The sequence below is a fragment of the Xenopus laevis genome, chromosome 2S (assembly GCF_017654675.1).
Source record: "Xenopus laevis strain J_2021 chromosome 2S, Xenopus_laevis_v10.1, whole genome shotgun sequence".
Lineage (NCBI taxonomy): Eukaryota > Metazoa > Chordata > Amphibia > Anura > Pipidae > Xenopus > Xenopus laevis.
The window spans coordinates 48,202,977-48,223,630 of NC_054374.1; the positions used below are offsets into that span (position 1 = coordinate 48,202,977).

At 42.8% G+C, this 20,654-nt stretch overlaps 1 protein-coding gene across 1 annotated transcript in view; it reads left to right on the forward strand.

Moving 5' to 3' along the window:
• The first annotated feature begins 429 nt into the window (after nt 1–429).
• The window catches only part of LOC108709414 (amine oxidase [flavin-containing]), a 56,491-nt gene continuing 36,266 nt past the window's right edge, over nt 430–20,654 (forward strand). Inside the window, exon 1 of the mRNA XM_018249215.2 lies at nt 430–590. Within this exon, the coding sequence (XP_018104704.1) occupies nt 545–590 (46 nt within the window). The 5' untranslated portion in view covers nt 430–544. The remainder of the gene's footprint in view (nt 591–20,654) is intronic.

Sequence of the window (20,654 nt, forward strand, 5' to 3'; positions counted from 1 at the left end):
GCCAGCTGCAGGTAAAACAATGAACACTTGCCCAATGTTGATAAATGACCCCTGTGTGTTTGGTTGAAATGTGAGTTTGAGTGTGTGGTCATTCATTTGAAAGTATATATATATATATATTTATATATATTTCAAATATTAAATTTTTACTTTCATCAGTTAAACAAATTGGGTAAATTGAAAGGTCCTCCTGAATTTGTCCTCCTGTTGCTTCTTCATTTACTGTTTGGACCCTTTAATTCAATAATCATTATTTATTTCATTTATTCCAGGCACTATAAAGAAACTAGTACACACACAGAAAAAGCCTTTCCCGAGCATATCAGATCTAAGCTTGTAGGTTTGTGTGCTAAGAGGATCACTGCACTCCTCTTCCCACATCAGCCGGGAGTGGGAGGTATACAGAGGCGGGGTGCAAAATCCGTGTCCTCCTCCAAACTGAAGCTGCTGACAGCTGATAAGAGGGAGATACTACAGTAGCTTCTCACAACCTCCAAGCATCATTGTCCTCATTTTGCTGCACAGAAAAAAAAAGGCTTGCACCATGAGCAACACATATGATGTTATTGTAATTGGAGCTGGCATTTCAGGTAAGTCAACTTCACCCCGTTGCCTTGACAGAAAAGCTTTTCAGCAAAAAGTATCTGTGCTTGATAAAATTACATGTTCGCCGTTTGCATAATATTTTTGCTTTGGTGTTAGAAACATAGCAAGTTGTTCCTCTCTTATTAACCGCGTCAATATTGATAGGGGATGTCTTTCAAATTGCATAATCCAGGGTTATCCTACTAGAAACTAGTAATCTGTCTGGGGCTGCATGCTTTATGCTGACAAAGAACATCAGTCTAGAAGATTATAATTAGGTTCCTTTGCAACACACACAATGAGATTTGGTTGAAGGCACCATGGTAATTATCTTTAGAATATGAATATACAGGATTTCGAACAATATTCTTTATCTAGAGTGGGTGTGTGGATATATATATATATATATATATATATATATATATATATATATATATATATATATATATATATAATGAGAGAGTACACAATGAATGCATGCTGAATTATATTCTATGCATTCATGTCTTTGTGTATTCTGTAAACACTTCAACCTGTTGTTCCATTGATTGCTAGGAGAGAGAACACATCAGAATAGCAGGGATGCTACGTGTTGCTTGACTGCACAGCCCTGCAGCGAGCATCTGTAGTCACAACCCCATTGTTACAAAGCAGACGGGGAGCCTAATGCTAGAGGCAGCAGTGGAAGGAGGTATGGGAGGGGAGACTGTCACAGAGTTGACATTAAAAGCACATTCAATGGAAGTGAACGGCCATTAAAGCAGATTCGATTTGATACTGCATGGAGATTGACTTTGGACCCATACAGGGAAAACAGGAGGAGGTGTAATTCCTGGTAATAAATTATTATATGTGGGAATTGTGTATTTATTTAACTGTTTGCCTAGGAAGACTCATAGATAACGGCTCCAGGCTTGTTTGCATTGACAAATTACTGCTATAATTCTGACTTGATATGGATACCAATTAACACACAATATACGTTAATATATTCAGATATATACTTTATTCTGCACTTTAATACAAAAAAGTCTTTATTTCAGTAGCTGCAATATCTTTTCAGACAGGTAATTCCAACCTGTGCTGTTTCAGTAGTTGTTGATTGACAACTCCAGTATCCACAAAACCAAGGGAAGTTGTCCATTAATAAAAGCTGGAGGGCCTTAGGCCTTGCATCTCCTATCTAGAGATATCAGTTGTTTTTTACCTGTGGTGTTTGCCAAGCAGGGCTCACAGGCTCTCTGCACTTCATATGTAATGGATAAGTCAAAAGACAATTATAACTGGAATGTTTATTTGTGGAAGTCTACATACCCACAGGAGGAACAGCATCCTGATACCAAATAGTACTTGTGCTCCACAGAGATTTATTTATTTTATTTGGTATATGCAAAATTTCAATTTATATATTATGCATTCAGTACAAATAGAGCTGTATTCATGATGTGGGGGTGGCAGATAGACTTCTCCCATCCTGTTTTTTACCTGCTTCCTAAATTGTATGTCATTCGGATGCACAAGTTAGTTATCACCAGAAAGGTACTATTTACAATATATGATGCAGGGAACAAATTGCAAGCATTCTGGCTAAAATCTTTACACTTGCACTTTGCAAGCTTTTGTCCTGCATTGTGTAGCTTGCCACAGGTTTCTGCACTCTTCTTTGATGTGCAGAGACCTGCGGCATGCCCCATAAATCAAACACTGATTGCATGAGTCAGAGACACTGCTCTTTGCATCGAGTGTTGGATTTTTGATCAGGCACTCAGTGAAAAGATCATCAACGTTGCTTTGTAAGTGAGCACTAAGGAGCTGGCCAGTGACATTGGAGACAGGACTTTTTAGGGGTGAGATGGTGGTGCTATGACATCACACACCTGCAACTGGATGGAATTTATTCCAGAAATGCCTTAAACCCTAGAAATTGAACCAGAGGCTTTGAACTGGGCAGTCCCTTGAAAAACTAGGCTGGTGAAACTGAACAGATTAACAACCCTAGTAATGAGTTTATAACACATCCACCATTTCACACTGTATGTTTCATATTTGAATTCATATTCATACCTAGGTACCACCCACTGCCCACCCTAACTTGTATGATATTTACAAGTTAGAGAGCGTCAGGAGGCACAGCCCACATCAGGGCCCTTTCCTTGACACCTGCCCTGGTCAAGGCTAAGCTGCACCTCCTGGCACTGCTTTCTGCAATGAGCACCTGATTTTTGGTCCGGCAAAGACCAGCAACTGTGGAGGTGCAAGTGCTTTGTAAGTGAGCAATAAGGAGCACACCTGTAACATTGTAGGCAGGACTGTGAAATCAGGGTCGGGTTCGTATTCTTGCCAATGGGAAGGCATTTGGGGAGATTAGTTGCCAACAGTAGAGAAGATTTGTTGCTGGGCGACTAATCTCCCCATCTGCTACCACCCTTAAGGATGAGATTGTGATGTTGTTGGTGGGGCTATGATGTCATACGCCTGCAACTGGATGGAATTTCTTCCAGGTTTTATAACCCTAAAAACTGGATAGGAGGCTTTGAGCTACACAGCCCCTTGAAAGACAAGGCTGTCCAATCTGAAACTGAACAGGTAGCAACCCTAGAAATGAGTTTATAATGCATCCACCACTCAGTTTCACTAGCACAGATATAGTCCAGACAAATCTAGGGTGAAGCTCCAACAAATGTTACTCAGGAGTAGTGATGGGCAAAATCTGGCCTGTTTCATTGAAGTCTACTCTGTGGTGTAACTCCTCCTCCTTTTTTTTTGATGAGCAACAAATTGTGTGTCAAATTTTTGACGTGCAACAAATTTTTTCACCCACTAGAGTCTATGGGTGTCATTTTGGCTGCAAAACTTGAAAATTTCACACATCTACTCACACTACTCATACAGTATATTAATTATCTTGGCTGTATCAGAAGAAGCAAAGCTCCATTAGACTTATTTTAAATTTGGGCCCCAATCTACTTAGCTCGCAGGATTCTGTGTAGTAGTATAGGACCCAATAATTTCTGATGGTGGCCCTGTAGTGAATTATAACACTACATATTCCTAAACTGGCCATACAAGGGGCAATAAAAGCTGCCTACTTGGCCCCTACATATAAGCATTGATGCATCAGTGCAATACTTGTGTCTCTATCAGTAGGATTTGCTCCAACCTCACACTGGGCCAAATCAGGCTATATACAGTAGGCTACGGAGATCTGTGAGACAAGGACTGCATCTAACTGTCAAATGAGTTAGTCTCACTGTATAAGGCCTGCTATATTTGGATGGGGATGTCGCGGACTGTTCGCCGGCGAACTTGTTCCCGCGAACATCGACTGTTCGCGCTCGCCGAATGTTCGCGAACGTCGCGCGACGTTCGCCATTTTGGGTTCGCCTTACCTGGCGCTTTTTTTTGACCTCTCACCCCAGACCAGCAGATACATGGCAGCCAATCAGGAAGCTCTCCCTCCTGGACCACCCCCACACCCCCTGGACCACTCCCCTTCCATATATAAACTGAAGCCCTGCAGCGTTTTTTCATTCTGCCTGTGTGTGCTTGGAAGAGCTAGTGTAGGGAGAGAGCTGTTAGTGATTTCACTGATTTGAGGGACAGTTGATAGTAAGTTTGCTGGCTAGTAATCTACTTGATACTGCTCTGTATTGGAGGGACAGAAGTCTGCAGGGATTTGAGGGACATTTTAGGTTAGGTAGCTTTGCTGGCTAGTAATCTACCTTCTACTGCAGTGCTCTGTATGTAGCTGCCTGCTGTGGGCACTGATCTCTTCTGATCTCATCTGCTGACTGCTGTAATAACCCAATAGTCCTTGTAAGGACTGCTTTTATTTTCTTTTTTGTTTTTTTACTTAGCTAGTTGCTACTATAAGAGCCCAGTGCTATTAGTCTAGCAGTGTTGGGGAGTGGGACTGGTGTGCTACTGTGCTGCTCCTAGTAGTTCAGCAGCACCAACCCGAGAATTTTTTTTTTTTTAATATACATATAATTTTTTTTTATTTTACTTATCTTACTGTTCTTTAACGTGTACAGTGCTGTTTGCTGTCCTTCATAGTAGTGCACCAATAGTAGTGCACTTGCAGGCATTATTTGCCCAGTGTGTTCTTCAAACAACTGCCATCTAGCTGTGTGAGCTTGTTCACATTCTGTCTAAATATCAATAATAATACCGTCTCCAGAACCACCACCTGAGTGACGTTTTTCAAGCAGCAATAATATATTCCGTATCCACTGCTGTAGTAGTGTATACGTTGACCTTGTAGGCATTGTTTGCCCAGTGTGTTCTTCAAACAACTGCCATCTAGCTGTGTGAGCTTGTTCACATTCTGTCTAAATATCAATAATAATACCGTCTCCAGAACCACCACCTGAGTGACGTTTTTCAAGCAGCAATAATATATTCCGTATCCACTGCTGTAGTAGTGTATACGTTGACCTTGTAGGCATTGTTTGCCCAGTGTGTTCTTCAAACAACTGCCATCTAGCTGTGTGAGCTTGTTCACATTCTGTCTAAATATCAATAATAATACCGTCTCCAGAAACACCACCTGAGTGACGTTTTTCAAGCAGCAATAATATATTCCGTATCCACTGCTGTAGTAGTGTATACGTTGACCTTGTAGGCATTGTTTGCCCAGTGTGTTCTTCATTTTCAAACAACTGCCATCTAGCTGTGTGAGCTTGTTCACATTCTGTCTAAATATCAATAATAATACCGTCTCCAGAAACACCACCTGAGTGACGTTTTTCAAGCAGCAACAATATATTCCGTATCCACTGCTGTAGTAGTGTATACGTTGACCTTGTAGGCATTGTTTGCCCAGTGTGTTCTTCAAACAACTGCCATCTAGCTGTGTGAGCTTGTTCACATTCTGTCTAAATATCAATAATAATACCGTCTCCAGAAACACCACCTGAGTGACGTTTTTCAAGCAGCAATAATATATTCCGTATCCACTGCTGTAGTAGTGTATACGTTGACCTTGCAGGCATTGTTTCAATTTGTTTGCCCAGTGTGTTCTTCATTTTCAAACAACTGCCACCTAGCTGTGTGAGCTTGTTCACATACTGTCTAAATATCAATAATAATACCGTCTCCAGAAACACCACCTGAGTTGTTGTTGTTGTTTTTAAAAATAATGCCAGGCAAAGGCAGGCCGCCACGCAGAGGCACTAGGGGCCGTGCTGCTATGCTATCCTGTGGCCCTAGGAAATTGCCCAGTTTTAAAAAGGCAATGACCCTGAACTCCCAAAATGCTGAAGAGGTAGTTGACTGGCTTACACAGCACACCCCATCCTCTACCGTTTCTAACTTTACCACAACATCCTCATCCTCCACTGCTATGGGCACCCCACGTAACACTTCCTCCACCACCGGTGCCCCTTCTTCACTGGAGTCAGAGGAGTTATTTTCACATGAGTTTCTTGAACTGAGTGATGCGCAACCATTATTGGCAGAAGAAGATGAAGGAGATGAGGACGTTACACCAGATTTAATTCTGGCAGAGAACACAACAGAGATGGACATAATGAGTGATGAGGAGGTCCCCGCTGCTGCTTCCTTCTGTGAGCTGTCAGAAGAAATTGATGCATCTGAGGAGAATGATGATGAGGAGATTGATGTTTTGTGAGTGCCCAGTAGAAGAGAGCAAGAGGAGGATAGTTCAGATGGAGAGACGGAGAGTCAGAGAGGCAGGAAGAGATTAAGACTTAGAAGAAGCAGGGAGGACAGCTCGCAGGGAACAGTAGGGCAACAACATGTATCGGCACCTGTGGTCAGCCGGCCAACGCACCCGCCATTGCCGCCAACGCCGCCAACTTCTACTGTTACCGCCAGATTGCCAGCTTCAAAAAGGTCAGCAGTGTGGGATTTTTTTAATGTGTGTTCCTCTGACAAAAGTGTTGTAATTTGCAATGAGTGCAGTCAGAAACTGAGTCTTGGGAAGCCCAACAGCCACATACAGATGGAGCCACTCTCTTTTGTGCGTTTAATGCGCTGTAACACAAGATAAGCAGCAGCAAGTGCGATATGTCAAGTTGCCTCGTCGCGTTTATTGCAGTTACCAACATGCAATACCAGCTGTGGCCACTAGAGGCCGCCAAGCGCTAGCTAAAGCATTAGGTAGCATTATACATGCATTAATGAGAGAGAAATCGTCAGCAAATTTAACAAGAACATTTTTCTGGCTACTGAGTAAACTAACAGACAGCTGAGATGTCATATTGATTAAGGAATTGGCTTAATTTTAATACAAGGCTGCTTCAATGGGGCACTGGAGGGGCCTCCTGCTAACATCTACAGAAGGGGGTAAACTCTTACATTGCATTGTGAACGACTACATGCAATTGTAGAAGTACCTGTGAAGAACTATTGGGTCTTACGCTCAGAACATGCAACCATTTTATTTGCCCTTATGTAAAACTTGGACTGTCTTGCCTTCATTCCATTCCTTGCTGTCTATTAGTTGTCCAGTGCCGTCTGCATGCTGATATAATGCCTGTAGCTGCAGTCACAGATAGGTGCTGATCACTTGTATGCTTGTGTATGATCATTCACACAAGAATTTGTGCAGCCATGGGGAGGCAGAAATCTTCATGGTCAGATGGGTAATAGGTGTGTCCCAGCGTTTGATTTTGATGTGATATTGGGCTGTGAGACTGATATTTGGACTGTTCCCGAATAAAGTTTTTTTTTTTTTTGCTACAACTTTAAGCATAGTGTAGATAAAGATGTATTTTATTCTCTTTACTTCAGGTATGGTGTTTGTAGCCTAGTGGTTTAAGTGTTAGACTTTCATCATATTGTTAAGTGTTCAATTCCCCGAACATACTTTTTTTTTTTTTTTTTTTTTAATTTATATTAAAAAGTAAAATGTTCATTTTAATTCAAATTATGCCCAATCACATAATAATAAAGCACATAAAGACTGAAAAGAAATAGTGGCACCATGAACAGTGCAAGGGTAGCTCCGGCAATTTCAAGACATTTAGTCCACCAATAAAATTCCACCCCTGAATTATAATCAGTTTGTTAATACCACTATATCTTTTCATTCCTTAACTCTTTAATCTGCCATTAAACGAAAAGTTTGCATTCCAATACCAATCAGTGAACTTAATAAAACTTGTGGAGGAAAAAGGGATTGAACTCATAACCTTTGCTATGTAAAGCCAACACCTAGACCATTAGGCTACCAGGTCTAGACACTTCTAATTTCCTTCTATGTGTCTGTACTCACACAGGCACATGAAAGTGCTGAACGCAGGAAAATGCAGCATGCTGCATTTTTCTGCGTTTTTCCATGGTTCATCGCTTACATGTGCCTGTGTGAGTACAGACACATAGAAAGAAATTAGAAGCGTCTAGACCTGCGCTCCCCTGCGGCTGAACGCAGCCAAACGGAACGCAGGGGAGCGCACGGCCAAATGCTAGTGTGTACGAGCCCTAACGCTGCTTCTTAAACGCCTGGCCAGTAAAAATGATGGTTAGACCAAATGTTATTAATAGGGAAAAAAGATAAATATATAGGAAGGCCGGTATTTTTTTCCAGAAAATGTGGCAATCCTAGCCGCCACCCAGAGCCAGAATGGGACACCCTCCCCGTTTGGCTAGGCCCATGTAAAAAACAAAATATGTGGGCCAGCACAGCGGTGTGCATGGCGCATACGTGCCGGCTTCGGTGCATATGTGCCGGCGTCCATGTATATGTGGCATAGTTGGCAGATGCACACATACATGCCCTAGGCAACCTGTCCAGGCGCAGCACTTGCTGAGAGCGTGCATGCGCGAAGTGACGCCAGCGCATGTGCATATGCGCCTGTGTCACTTTGCACATGCACAAGTTCAACTGGTGTGTGCATGCGTGTAGGCACAAAAACAAGATGGGTGAGGGGACTGGACATGGGGTAGGCAACAGAGCTGGTACATGCCTGGCGCCCCCCAGCTTTGCACCCTAGGCATGTGCCTACTCTGCCTCAAGGAGATTTCTCAGTTTGCGACTAATCTTACCATGTGCCACCACCCTTAAGGTGGCCATACACGTAGAGATCCGCTTGTTTTGTGATTTTGCCAAACAAGCAGATTTCTGATATGCCTATGCCTACATTAAAGTGGGCAATATCAGGCTGATCTGATCGTGGCCCCTAGAGCCCAACAATTAGATCATAATGCAGGCATTAGGATTGCGGAACCACATTAACGAACACATGTGATCGTGATCTAACTCTGCCCGATCGGCATTTGTCCAACTCTCGGCCAGCTGATCAGAGAAGCCTGTCAGAGTGCCCCGTGCACAGGCCAATAAGCTACCAACTCAGTCTGTCAGCAGCTTTTATCAGCCCCTGACCAGCTTTAGGGTAGGGGCACACGGCGCGATTTCGCCGCAATTCTGCGCTGGGCGAGTTGTCGCTGCGTTTTTTAAGCCGAAATAGCTTTGTTAACTTTGGCGCTGGCGTCAATGCAAATCGCGGCGAAATCGCTGCGCTAATTCACACGCGGCGATTCGTTTTCTATTGTCGCCCGAAGTTGCCTCGCTGGGCGTTTCCGGGCGACAGTAGAAAAAGAATCGCCGCGTGTGAATTAGCGCAGCGATTTCGCCGCGATTTGCATTGACGCCAGCGCCAAAGTTAGCAAAGCTATTTCGGCTTAAAAACGCAGCGACAACTCGCCCAGCGCAGAATCGCGGCGAAATCGCACCGTGTGCCCCTAGCCTTATAGGTACTTGTCTGAAACTGTAACTTGAGATCACTTAGCTCTAAACCATCCCCCCATTGCTCTGACTGAAAGCTGCTAGCCAGCAGCTGTGTTTTCCCTAATCCTGTTACACCAATTTATAGCACAGGCAGTGTGATAAGGTGGAGAGGTGGGTGTGGGGCAAGTAGCAGCACTAGCCTAATGATTAATGCCTTGTTTTGTCACAATGGTAGTCTAGCGAGTCAGGGGCTTGATTTTCATGTTAGAGCTAAAGTATTTAGTTCCCTTCTGCACCTCTCTTTTACAGGGGCAGGGGAGCAGGGTTAGGGAACCTATGGCTCTGGAGCCAGATGTGGCTCTTTTTATGGTTGCACCTGGCTCTTTGCTAAATCTTTAATAAAAAAAAAAAAATATATATATATATACTATATAACTAAGCTCTAGAATTCCACATTGGTGGCCTGATAGCAGATACTATACCTGTACTATTTTCTTATAATTTGCTTATGTTGCCTAATTACTATTTAATTGAACTTTTTGCTTAAATTGGTGGATATATTCAATATACTTGTATTTAGTTTTAAAAATATTGTATTGAATTACATTTTAAAAAATGTGATGTTTATGGCTCTCTCAGCCACAAAGGTTCCTGACCCCTGCACTATGGTGTTGCTTCCCACTTGGAGTAGCATGGATTAATTTGGGAGAGAACAACCCCAGAGATTATATGAGAAAACAAAGTTTTATATAAAGACATTGTATAAGCCCAAAACAAAACAGAAACAAATGAATGGGTTAATGCTGCAAGCTGGAAATGATGCAGTCCATACAATACATTCTCTATAGCAGTGATCCCCAACCAGTAGCTCCTGAGCAACATGTTGCTCTCCAACCGCTTGGATGTTGCTCTCAGTGTCCTCAAAGCAGGAGCTTATTTTTGAATTCCAGGCTTGGAAGAAATTTTTAATTGCATAAAAACTAAGTATGGTGCCAAGTAGAGTCTCCTGTAGGCTGCCAATCCATATAGGGGCTACCAAATAGCCAATCACAGTTTGTATTTAGCACTCCAAGCGACTTTTTCATGCTTGTGTTGCTCCCCAACTCTTTTTACATATGAATGTGGCTCACGGGTGAAAAAGGTTGGGGACCCCTGCTCTATAGCAATTGTAGTGCAATTCAAAACAAAACACACACAATTACAACTATGTGCTTGAACACAGATGATGTAATTGTGGCAGATGATGTAATTGTGGGGAAAATGCTGCATTGGGCGTAAAAACATGTCAATACTAAAAAATGAATAGTAATTGCTCTGTGTCTAGAGCTTTTTTTATATAGTTCTACTAGTTTTGGATATGTATATTTTCAGGCCCGGATTTGCGGCAAGGCCACATAGGCCCTGGCCTAGGGTGGCATCAATTGAGGGGCGGCATGCCGCCCAGTCGCACAAGCAGTTTTCTTGGCGGAGCACTAGCGCCGAACGGCTAGTGCTCTGCAACCAAACAAGATGCGCATAAGCGCTTTCTTTACAGAAGGAGGGGGTGACGGAGGATGCCGGCCTCGAGGCGCCCTCAGGGCAAATACGGCCCTGTTTTTCCTGCGTCCGGCACCTACATGCACCTGTGTGACTACAGGCACATTGAAAAGAATTGAATGCGTCTCAACCTGCGCTCCCCTGCGGCCGAACGCAAGAAAATGGAACTCCGTGGACAGGACCTGCGCAGAGAGGTAAGTATCGACTTAGCGGCATTTGCCCAAGGGGGGAGGTAGGCCAGGGGGAGGGGGGCGGGGGCCTATGGGGGGATGGGGGCGGCGAGTTTTGCGCTAAAGCCCTTGAGTTCTCCTTTAAGGTAACTTTTAGTATATTATATATAGGGTTGCCACCTGGCCGGTATTTTACCGGCCTGGCCGGTAAAAATAATGGTTGACCCCAATGTTATTAATAGGGAAAAAAGATTAATATATAGGAAGGCCGGTATTTTTTTCCAGAAAGGTGGCAACCCTAATTATAGAAGTTTTAAGCAACTTTTCCATTGGTTATTTTTTACAGTTTTATAGTTATTTGGCTTTTTCTTCTGACTCTTTCCAGCTTTCAAATGGGCATAACTGACTCCATCTAAAAACAAACGCTCTGTAAGGCTACAAATGTATTGTTATTATTACTTTTTATTACTTATCTTTTTACTCAGGCCACTCCTATTCAGATCCTATTCAGATCCCAGTCTCTTATTCAAATCAGTGCATGGTTGCTAGGGTAACCTGGACCCTAGCTACCAGATTGCTTAAAATGCAAATTGAAGAGCTGCTGAATAAAAAACTAAATTACTCAAAAACCTTAAATAATAAAAATGAGGACCAATTGCAAATTGTCTCAGACTATCCCTCTCTACCTCATACTAAAAGTTAATTCAAAGGTGAACAACCCTTTTAAGGCAAAGGGCATTTTTTGTTTAATAAGATCCACTTTTGTGTAACAGAGCTTAAGCTTTGTCTGCCCTTGTTAAAAGTACAAGTGATCTTGCTAGCTTACTTAAATATAACAAAGGTTGCACTGATGCACTGATTTGTGGATTCTGCTGAGAAGAAAAGCTGAAGGTGCTCACATTAAGGTAGAGACACACAGGCAGATTTGGGGGGAGAAACGATCGGAGTGCCAACCCGATGGCAATTTACATTCTAGCCGGCGGTAAAAAGAGATTTGTCGCCGGGCGACTAATCTCCACGAATCTGGTCTAGACGCTGCTAATATCTTTCTATGTGCCTGTACTCACACAGGCGCATGTAAGTGCTGAACGCAGGAAAAATGCAGCATGCTGCATTTTTCTGCGTTTTTTCAATGGTTCATCGCTTACATGCGCCTGTGTGAGTATAGACACATAGAAAGATATTAGCAGCGTCTAGACCTGCGCTCCCCTGCAGCTGAACACAGACAAACGGAGCGCAGGGGAGCGCATGGAGAAACGCTCATCTGTAAGAGCCCTTACAGCAATTTAGCATTTTTTGTAGTTCAAATAATATGCAGCTGTGGCCATTAGTGATGTGTGGGTCATGGTTTTCCTGACCAGCACCTGACCCTAACCTGTCCTGCTCCAGCCCAAGCCTGCCCGTACCCATACTTCCGGGGTCCTTATATAAACTTGCTCCGACCTGCCCCGACGATGACGTCACAATGAAGTCACAAAAGGGGCGGGTGAGCAGAAGTGAGACTAAAAAGTTGGTGGGCGGGGAGAGCAGGAGCAGTGCGCAGTCGTCCCAAACCCACCCGACCCACAGGTAAACACTGTGATTTTTTAAAAACAATGGCATGAACCGTGCCAAACAAACGTATGTGTGCCTTAAAGATAGGGTTGCCACCTGGCCGGTATTTTACTGGCCTGGCCAGTAAAAATGATGGCTGATCCCAATGTTAATAATAGGGAAAAAATATAAATATATAGGAAGGTCAGTGATCCCAATGTTATTAATAGGGAATAAAGATAAATATATAGGAAGGTCAGTGATCCCAATGTTATTAATAGGGAATAAAGATAAATATATAGGAAGGTCAGTGATCCCAATGTTATTAATAGGGAATAAAAATATATAGGAAGGTCAGTGATCCCAATGTTATTAATAGGGAAAAAATATAAATATATAGGAAGGCCGGTATTTTTTTCCGGAAAAGGTGGCAACCTTACTAAAAGAGCAGTTTCTACATGGAATCTCTTGTATACATTTAACTCACTAAGAGGAGGGGAAGAAAATGAATACATGTAAAAATCTATGATCAGAAGAATCTTGTCCTGCCTCCTTCAAACATGTATCTGCTTCAGTATATATTATAGGAGTTTTGTAAGCTAAACAGTAACATTAGTACTGGTAGTCTAAAAAAAAAAAAATGAACTGAGTAGATTCAAACCCACAATTCCCATATGATAACCCTCTGCCCTAACCACTAGGCTACCAATGCTAGTAATGTACTGCTAGCTCCAAAACGTTCTCTTATGGCTGATAGAGTCAGTTAAAAACTTAATTAAAATTGTTGTACTAAGGATACTATAAATCTTAACAGAAAATGACAAACATTTGCTAGTTTTTATTTATTCATTTATTTTTACCAATTTATTAATTAATTCACTTTTTAAACCTAGCTACAGGGCCAAGTTTATGGAATGAAGAAAATGTAAAGTAAAGCCTATAGTCAAAAATGTAATGCCCAAACATTTACTTGGATTGACTGTGTGTGCCCCAAATGGTTACATTTGGCTCCGTTTCTAAAGTCTTATCAATATTAAGTTTACAGTAGTTTGCTTACTGTCACGACTCACGAGAGCTTACAGAGCATTGCAAATGAACGGTATATTAGGCGCCACCTGGTGGCCGATTGTGGAATTGCGCCTATTTTAATTTAATTCTCTTCTTCTCTGACCGACGGGGCATCGTGTTTCCCTGCACTTAATGCGAACAGCGCGTTTATCTGGATTAGTTACAGCGCGACAAACGTACAATCAATTCTGGCTTCATCTGTAGGTACAACTTCTATGCGAAGGCACATGAACGGCAAGCACAAAGCACTTTGGGAGCAACACCTCAAAGGCAACAGGCAAACTAAAAGCCACCCTCCTTCTGGTCCAGCATCTTACTGCTCTACCTCTGCTGTCCTTGACCCGTCTGAACCACCCTCCACTCCGCCTTCCACCTTCCCAGTCATCTGCCCCCAGCCAAGTTTCTGTGAGGGCCATGTTTGAGCGTAAGAAGCCAATGTCTGCGAGTCACCCCCTTGCCCGGCGTCTGACAGCTGGCTTGTCTGCACTCTTAGCCTGCCAGCTTTTACCATACCAGCTGGTGGACTCTGAGGCCTTCCGCAAATTTGTAGCAATTGGGACACCGCAGTGGAAGGTACCCAGCCGCAATTTTTTTTCAAAAAAGGGAATACCACACCTGTACCACCATGTGCAGAGCCAAGTCACCGCATCTCTGTCACTTAGTGTTGGGCCAAAGGTCCATATGACTACTGACGCATGGTCCTCCAAGCATGGTCAGGGCAGGTATGTCACCTACACTGCCCACTGGGTGAACTTGGTAATGGCTGGGAAGCAGGGAATGTGTGGCTCAACAACGACAGTGGAGTTGGTGTCACCGCCACGGATTGCACGCGGTTCTGCCACCACCTCTACTCCTCCTTCGCTCTCTACCTCGTCTTCTTCCTCTTCTTCCTCCTCTGCTGCTGGGTCCTCCTCCTCCACACCTGTGCACCCCCAGCTCCCCCTAGGCTATTCGACGTGCCAGGTACGCCTTTGTCATGCTGTCTTGGGGATGACGTGCCTGGAATGCAGAAACCATACCGGATCTGTACTCCTGTCATCTCTGCAGTCACAGGCCGATCGGTGGCTGACCCCACACCAACTGAAGATCGGAAAAGTGGTGTGTGACAATGGAAGCAATCTGTTGGCAGCACTGAGACTGGGCAATTTAACACATGTGCCCTGCATGGCACATGTTCTGAATTTAATAGTCCAACGTTTTGTCTCAAAGTACCCAGGATTCCAGGACGTTCTCAGGCAGTACAGGAAGGTGTCGGCCCATTTCAGACGTTCCTACACAGCCATGGCACGCCTTGCTGACATTCAGCAGCGGTACAACATGCCAGTCAGGCGTTTGATTTGCGACAGCCAGACTCGCTGGAATTCAACGCTCCTCATGTTGGAACGTCTGCTGCAACAACAAAGAGCCGTCAACGAATACCTGTTTGAACTGGGTGGTAGGACTGGATCTGCAGAGCTGGGGATTTTTTTCCCCCGTTACTGGGTGCTTATGCGCGATGCCTGCAGGCTCATGCGCCCTTTTGAAGAGGTTACAAATATGGTCAGTCGCACCGAAGGCACCATCAGCGACCTAATACCCTTTGCTTTCTTCCTGGAGCGTGCCGTGCGACGAGTGACAGATGAGGCTGTAGACCAGCGTGACGAGGAGCAGGAAGCGCACGATTTCTGGTCGGAATCACCAGAACGAACCCAGGCACCTGCTGCAACGCAGGGAGAGGTGTCAGAAGTGGAGTCAGAGGAGGAAGGTGGCTTTGTGGAGGAGGAGGACCAACAGGAGCAGGCTTCCCAGGGGGCTGGTGGTGACCTTTTGGGGACCCCTGGTCTTGTACGTGGCTGGGGGGAGGAGACCGTGGATGATGCAGTCCTTGATAACGAGGAAGCGGAGATGGATACCTCTGCATCCAACCTTGTGAGAATGGGGTCTTTCATGCTGTCATGCCTGTTGAAGGACCCCCGTATCAAGAGGCTTAAGGAGAAGGACCTGTACTGGGTCGCAATGCTACTAGACCCTCGGTACAAGCATAAAGTGGCAGAAATGTTACCAACGTACCACAAGTCCGAAAGGATGCTGCATTTACAAACCAGCCTGCAAAACATGTTGTACAATGCTTTTAAGGGTGATGTCACTTCAGGAACTCATCAACATTCCAGGGGCAGAGGTGCCAGTAATCCTGCCACGAGCGCACCTGCAAGGACAAAGCACTTTGGCCACTCTGTAACGTCAGACATGCAAATGTTTTTCAGTCCAAGGCAGCGCCAGAACCCTTCTGGATCCACCCTCAAAGAACGCCTCGACTGGCAGGTAGCGGACTACCTGGCATTAACTGCAGATATCGACACTCTGAGGAGCGATGAACCCCTGGACTACTGGGTGCGCAGGCTTGATCTGTGGCCAGAGCTGTCACAATTTGCCATGAACCTCTTGTCTTGCCCCGCCTCAAGTGTCCTCTCAGAAAGGACCTTCAGTGCAGCAGGAGGGATTGTAACTGAGAAGAGAACTCGCCTAGGTCACAAAAGTGTGGATTACCTGACCTTTATTAAAATGAATGAGGGGTGGATCTCGGAGGGTTACTGCACGCCGGAAGACTTGTTCTGAGTTTCTGACTCCCCATGCAGCTGTCCTTCTCTGCACGCCTCATGACTCCACACACAGCTGTCCTTTAGCATCCTCCTGCCTCCGCCACCGTTACAAACTAGGGTGCAAACCCTACTGGTTTCATTTGAATCCAGGTAAATCCTGAGTTTTTCTGGCCTCTGTGCTTCAGTGGCTGCAACCAAAAAAATGAATATTTTCAGCATTTATATGGCATATTTTTTCTGGCATCTGTGCTTCAGTGGCTGTGACAAAAAAAAATGAATATTTTCAGCATTTATATGGCATATTGTTTCTGGCCTCTGTGCTTCAGTGGCTGCGACCAAAAAAAAATGAATATTTTCAGCATTTATATGGCATATTTTTTCTGGCCTCTGTGCTTCAGTGGCTGTGACAAAAAAAAATGAATATTTTCAGCATTTATATGGCATATTGTTTCTGGCCTCTGTGCTTCAGTGGCTGTGACAAAAAAAATGAATATTTTCAGCATTTATATGGCATATTGTTTCTGGCCTCTGTGCTTCAGTGGCTGCGACAAAAAAAAATGAATATTTTCAGCATTTATATGGCATATTGTTTCTGACCTCTGTGCTTCAGTGGCTGCGACAAAAAAAAATGAATATTTTCAGCATTTATATGGCATATTTTTTCTGGCCTCTGTGCTTCAGTGGCTGTGACAAAAAAAAAAAAGAATATTTTCAGCATTTATATGGCATATTGTTTCTGGCCTCTGTGCTTCAGTGGCTGCGACCAAAAAAAAAGAATATTTTCAGCATTTATATGGCATATTGTTTCTGGCCTCTGTGCTTCAGTGGCTGCGACAAAAAAAAATGAATATTTTCAGCATTTATATGGCATATTTTTTCTGGCCTCTGTGCTGCAGTGGCTGCGACAAAAAAAATGAATATTTTCAGCATTTATATGGCATATTTTTTCTGGCCTCTGTGCTTCAGTGGCTGTGACAAAAAAAAATGAATATTTTCAGCATTTACTGTATATGGCATATTTTTTCTGGCCTCTGTGCTTCATTGGCTGCGACAAAAAAAAAATGAATATTTTCAGCATTTATATGGCATATTTTTTCTGGCCTCTGTGCTTCAGTGGCTGTGACAAAAAAAATGAATATTTTCAGCATTTATATGGCATATTTTTTCTGGCCTCTGTGCTTCAGTGGCTGCGACAAAATTTTTTTATATTTTCAGCATTTATATGGCATATTTTTTCTGGACTCTGTGCTGCAGTGGCTGCGACAAAAAAAAAAGAATATTTCCAGCATTTATATGGCATATTTTTTCTGGCCTCTGTGCTTCAGTGGCTGCGACAAAAAAAACATAATTTTTCAGGAAAGTACACATGCCTAATTTTTCAGGGTTCTGCAACAGTGGCAAAATCGCATCTTTTATGGTCACCGCAGGTGATCAATAAAGTAGACCAAAACTGGGCCCACACTGCAGAATCAGTGTTTTTTGGTTCACTTCACTGTACATTGAATTACCTCTGCCTGACCGTGCACGTGCGCACAAGCACGGTGACTGCTAAACACACCACTACAGAAATATTGCCACCAACAGGACGAACATCCTGGAGGTGACAAGCTCAACTAGTAATTAACAACTATTATTTGCTCACTTGACGGTATCATTCATTAAAGCTCTTTGCGTTTTTTTGCGTTGCAGTAAGCGCCGCGTTTCGTCTTTGCGTGTGAACAGGCTGTAACCTTTACATGTAGACGCTGGACGTTTTAAAGCAGTTTATTACACAGGTTTAGAAATGTAGTGTGATTTCTGCCCTTTACAGCACAAAACGCAGCGCTGTGTCAACAATGTATTTTTCAGATACATTTTTGCCCTTGATCCCCCTCTGGCATGCCACTGTCCAGGTCGTTGCACCCTTTAAACAACTTTAAAATCATTTTTCTGGCCAGAAATGTCTTTTTTAGCTTTTAAAATTCGCCTTCCCATTGAAGTCTATGGGGTTCGCGACGTTCGCGAAGCGTTCGCATTTTTGACGCAAGTTCGCGAATATGTTCGCGAACTTTTTTTCCAACGTTCGCTACATCCCTATATTTGGATTGAGATCTGGGCTTGTTCTGGGCCATTGCAGGACATTCACCTCTTTGCTCTTGAGCTACTCCATTGTTCCTTTGGCTTTGTATTTGTGATGCTGAAGATGGACATTAAGCACACTGAAACAGGCTTCTTCTAATATTCTCATTCAAGTACTCTTAGAACAGAATTTGCCTTGGAAGTTAAATGCCAGTAGCTCATATTTCAAATTCTGTTGGACACCTAGCAGAACAAACAGTTCTGGGAATACATTGTAGTTGTATTTGTTGCACTAGGTACATTGATTGGCTTATTGTGCAAACCTATGGAAAAGCAACATCGGGTGTTGCCCTTATATGCCTTAATCTGCTTAAGCACATGATGCCCACTGTCTCTCTGGGTATCAATACTGAAGTGGTAGAGAGAATTTAGGAGATGTGTAGACTCATTAAATCACTATTCTTATAAAAGCAGCAATGCACAAATACCCAGAAAGAGAAGTGGACCCTGCAGCACATGTCAAAGAATACGTTTTATGCCAGGAAAAGGCTGTGTTGGCTACAACAATCAATATCAATTAAGTGTCCTGTATACCCACTCCTGGGCTCCACTCAACTACTTTTCCCTTTTAGGCCAGAGTCTAGAGGCTTATGACCAGCCATAGGTAGGGTCCTTGCAAACTGTAGCATAGTTTGCCTAACTACTGCTAATGAAGTTATACTAACACTTATACTAATGACCTATAGCTTTACTGTAACCCTGCTGGTATTCTGCCTCCCGTGACCTGAGAATCTCTATCCAGTTGATGACTTTGATGCGTTAAATTTCATAGGGGTGTATTACTACTTTCTGGTCAGGGTTATTTAGCCTGGCAGTATTACAGGATGAGAGATCCAAAACACACCACTGCAACTGGCGAACCTGCTCCACCACATACATTCTGATATAGTAGTGGAATTATCACAATTTTTATCATACTTTTAATTATATATACATATATATATATATATATATATATATATATATATATATATATATATATATATATATATATATATATATATATATAATACACAAAAGCCATGAATATCCTGTAAATTATATCCTTATAAACGGTGACTAGTGATGTCATCAGTTATAAACGGTGAGTAGTGATGTCATTTGTGTCACATGACTCACTAAAATTTGTGTATTATAATAAATAAAGTACTCCCAGTTGTAAAATATGAGGATATTAGAAGTTACCTCGGAGTTCCATGACCTGTATAAAAACACTCGGCCTTCGGCCTCGTGTTTTTATATGGTCATGAAACTCCTCGGTAACTAATAATATCCTTATATTTTACAAGAGGGGGTACTTTATTCACTATATATTTAATCAATATTTTAAATTACTTTATATAAAAATTATGATTTAGAAGAAATCACCATGCACACCACATTTAGTGCACTTCACTAAAACTTTCCCTTTATTTTCAAGTTTAAAGCGCAGGAAATGGCCCATTAGAAACTATTAGAAAGCATACACTAGTCTAAAAAATATGCAGGTGGAGCACAGCTAACATAGTATCTCCTTTACAAACCCTTTTATTTAGTGGAACATGTGTTCCTCCTTATATTACTTGAAATATTGCTGCTTCATAGATCTTTTACCATTCAAACATTTCGGGGCCCATTCACTTAGCTCGAGTGAAGGAATAGAGGAAAAATACTTCGAATTTCTAAGTGTTTTTTGGCTACTTCGACCATCGAATGGGCTACTTCGACCTTCGAATCGAACAATTCAAACTAAAAATCTTTCGACTATTCGACCATTCGATAGTCGAAGTACTGTCTCTTTAAAAAAACTTCGACAACCTAGTTCGCCACCTAAAACCTACCGAGGCCAATGTTAGCCTATGGGGAAGGTCCCCATAGGCTTCCTATCAATTTTTTGATCGAAGGATAATCCTTCGATCGATGGATTAAAATCCTTCGAATCGTACGATCGAACGAATTGTGCTAAATCCTTCGACTTCGATATTCGAAGGATTTTAATTCGGCAGTCGAATATCGAGGGTTTATTAACCCTCGATATTCGACTGCCGAATTAAAATCGACCCTAGGTAAACTTGCCCCTTCTTGTTTGGCTAAATAATCTATTTTAAAGACCATTTAGCACTTTGCTGTATATGTCATATTTGAATTAACATTTGGTCCCCTATTAAAAGGTTTGCATCAGTCCAACCCAACCAATGCAAATCCAAAGAAAGTTTTCCACCTAAAAGCTCCTTCTTTAAAATAATCACTGCTAAGAGCAATTTACCAATTACAGCCTAACCAAAAAGCAGTCCAGCAACAGCTAAGGGGTAACTTAGAAAAACTCTGGACAGAGGCATAAAAGCACTAAAGCTGACCACAGACACAAAGATCCTCGATTCGTATGATTTTCGG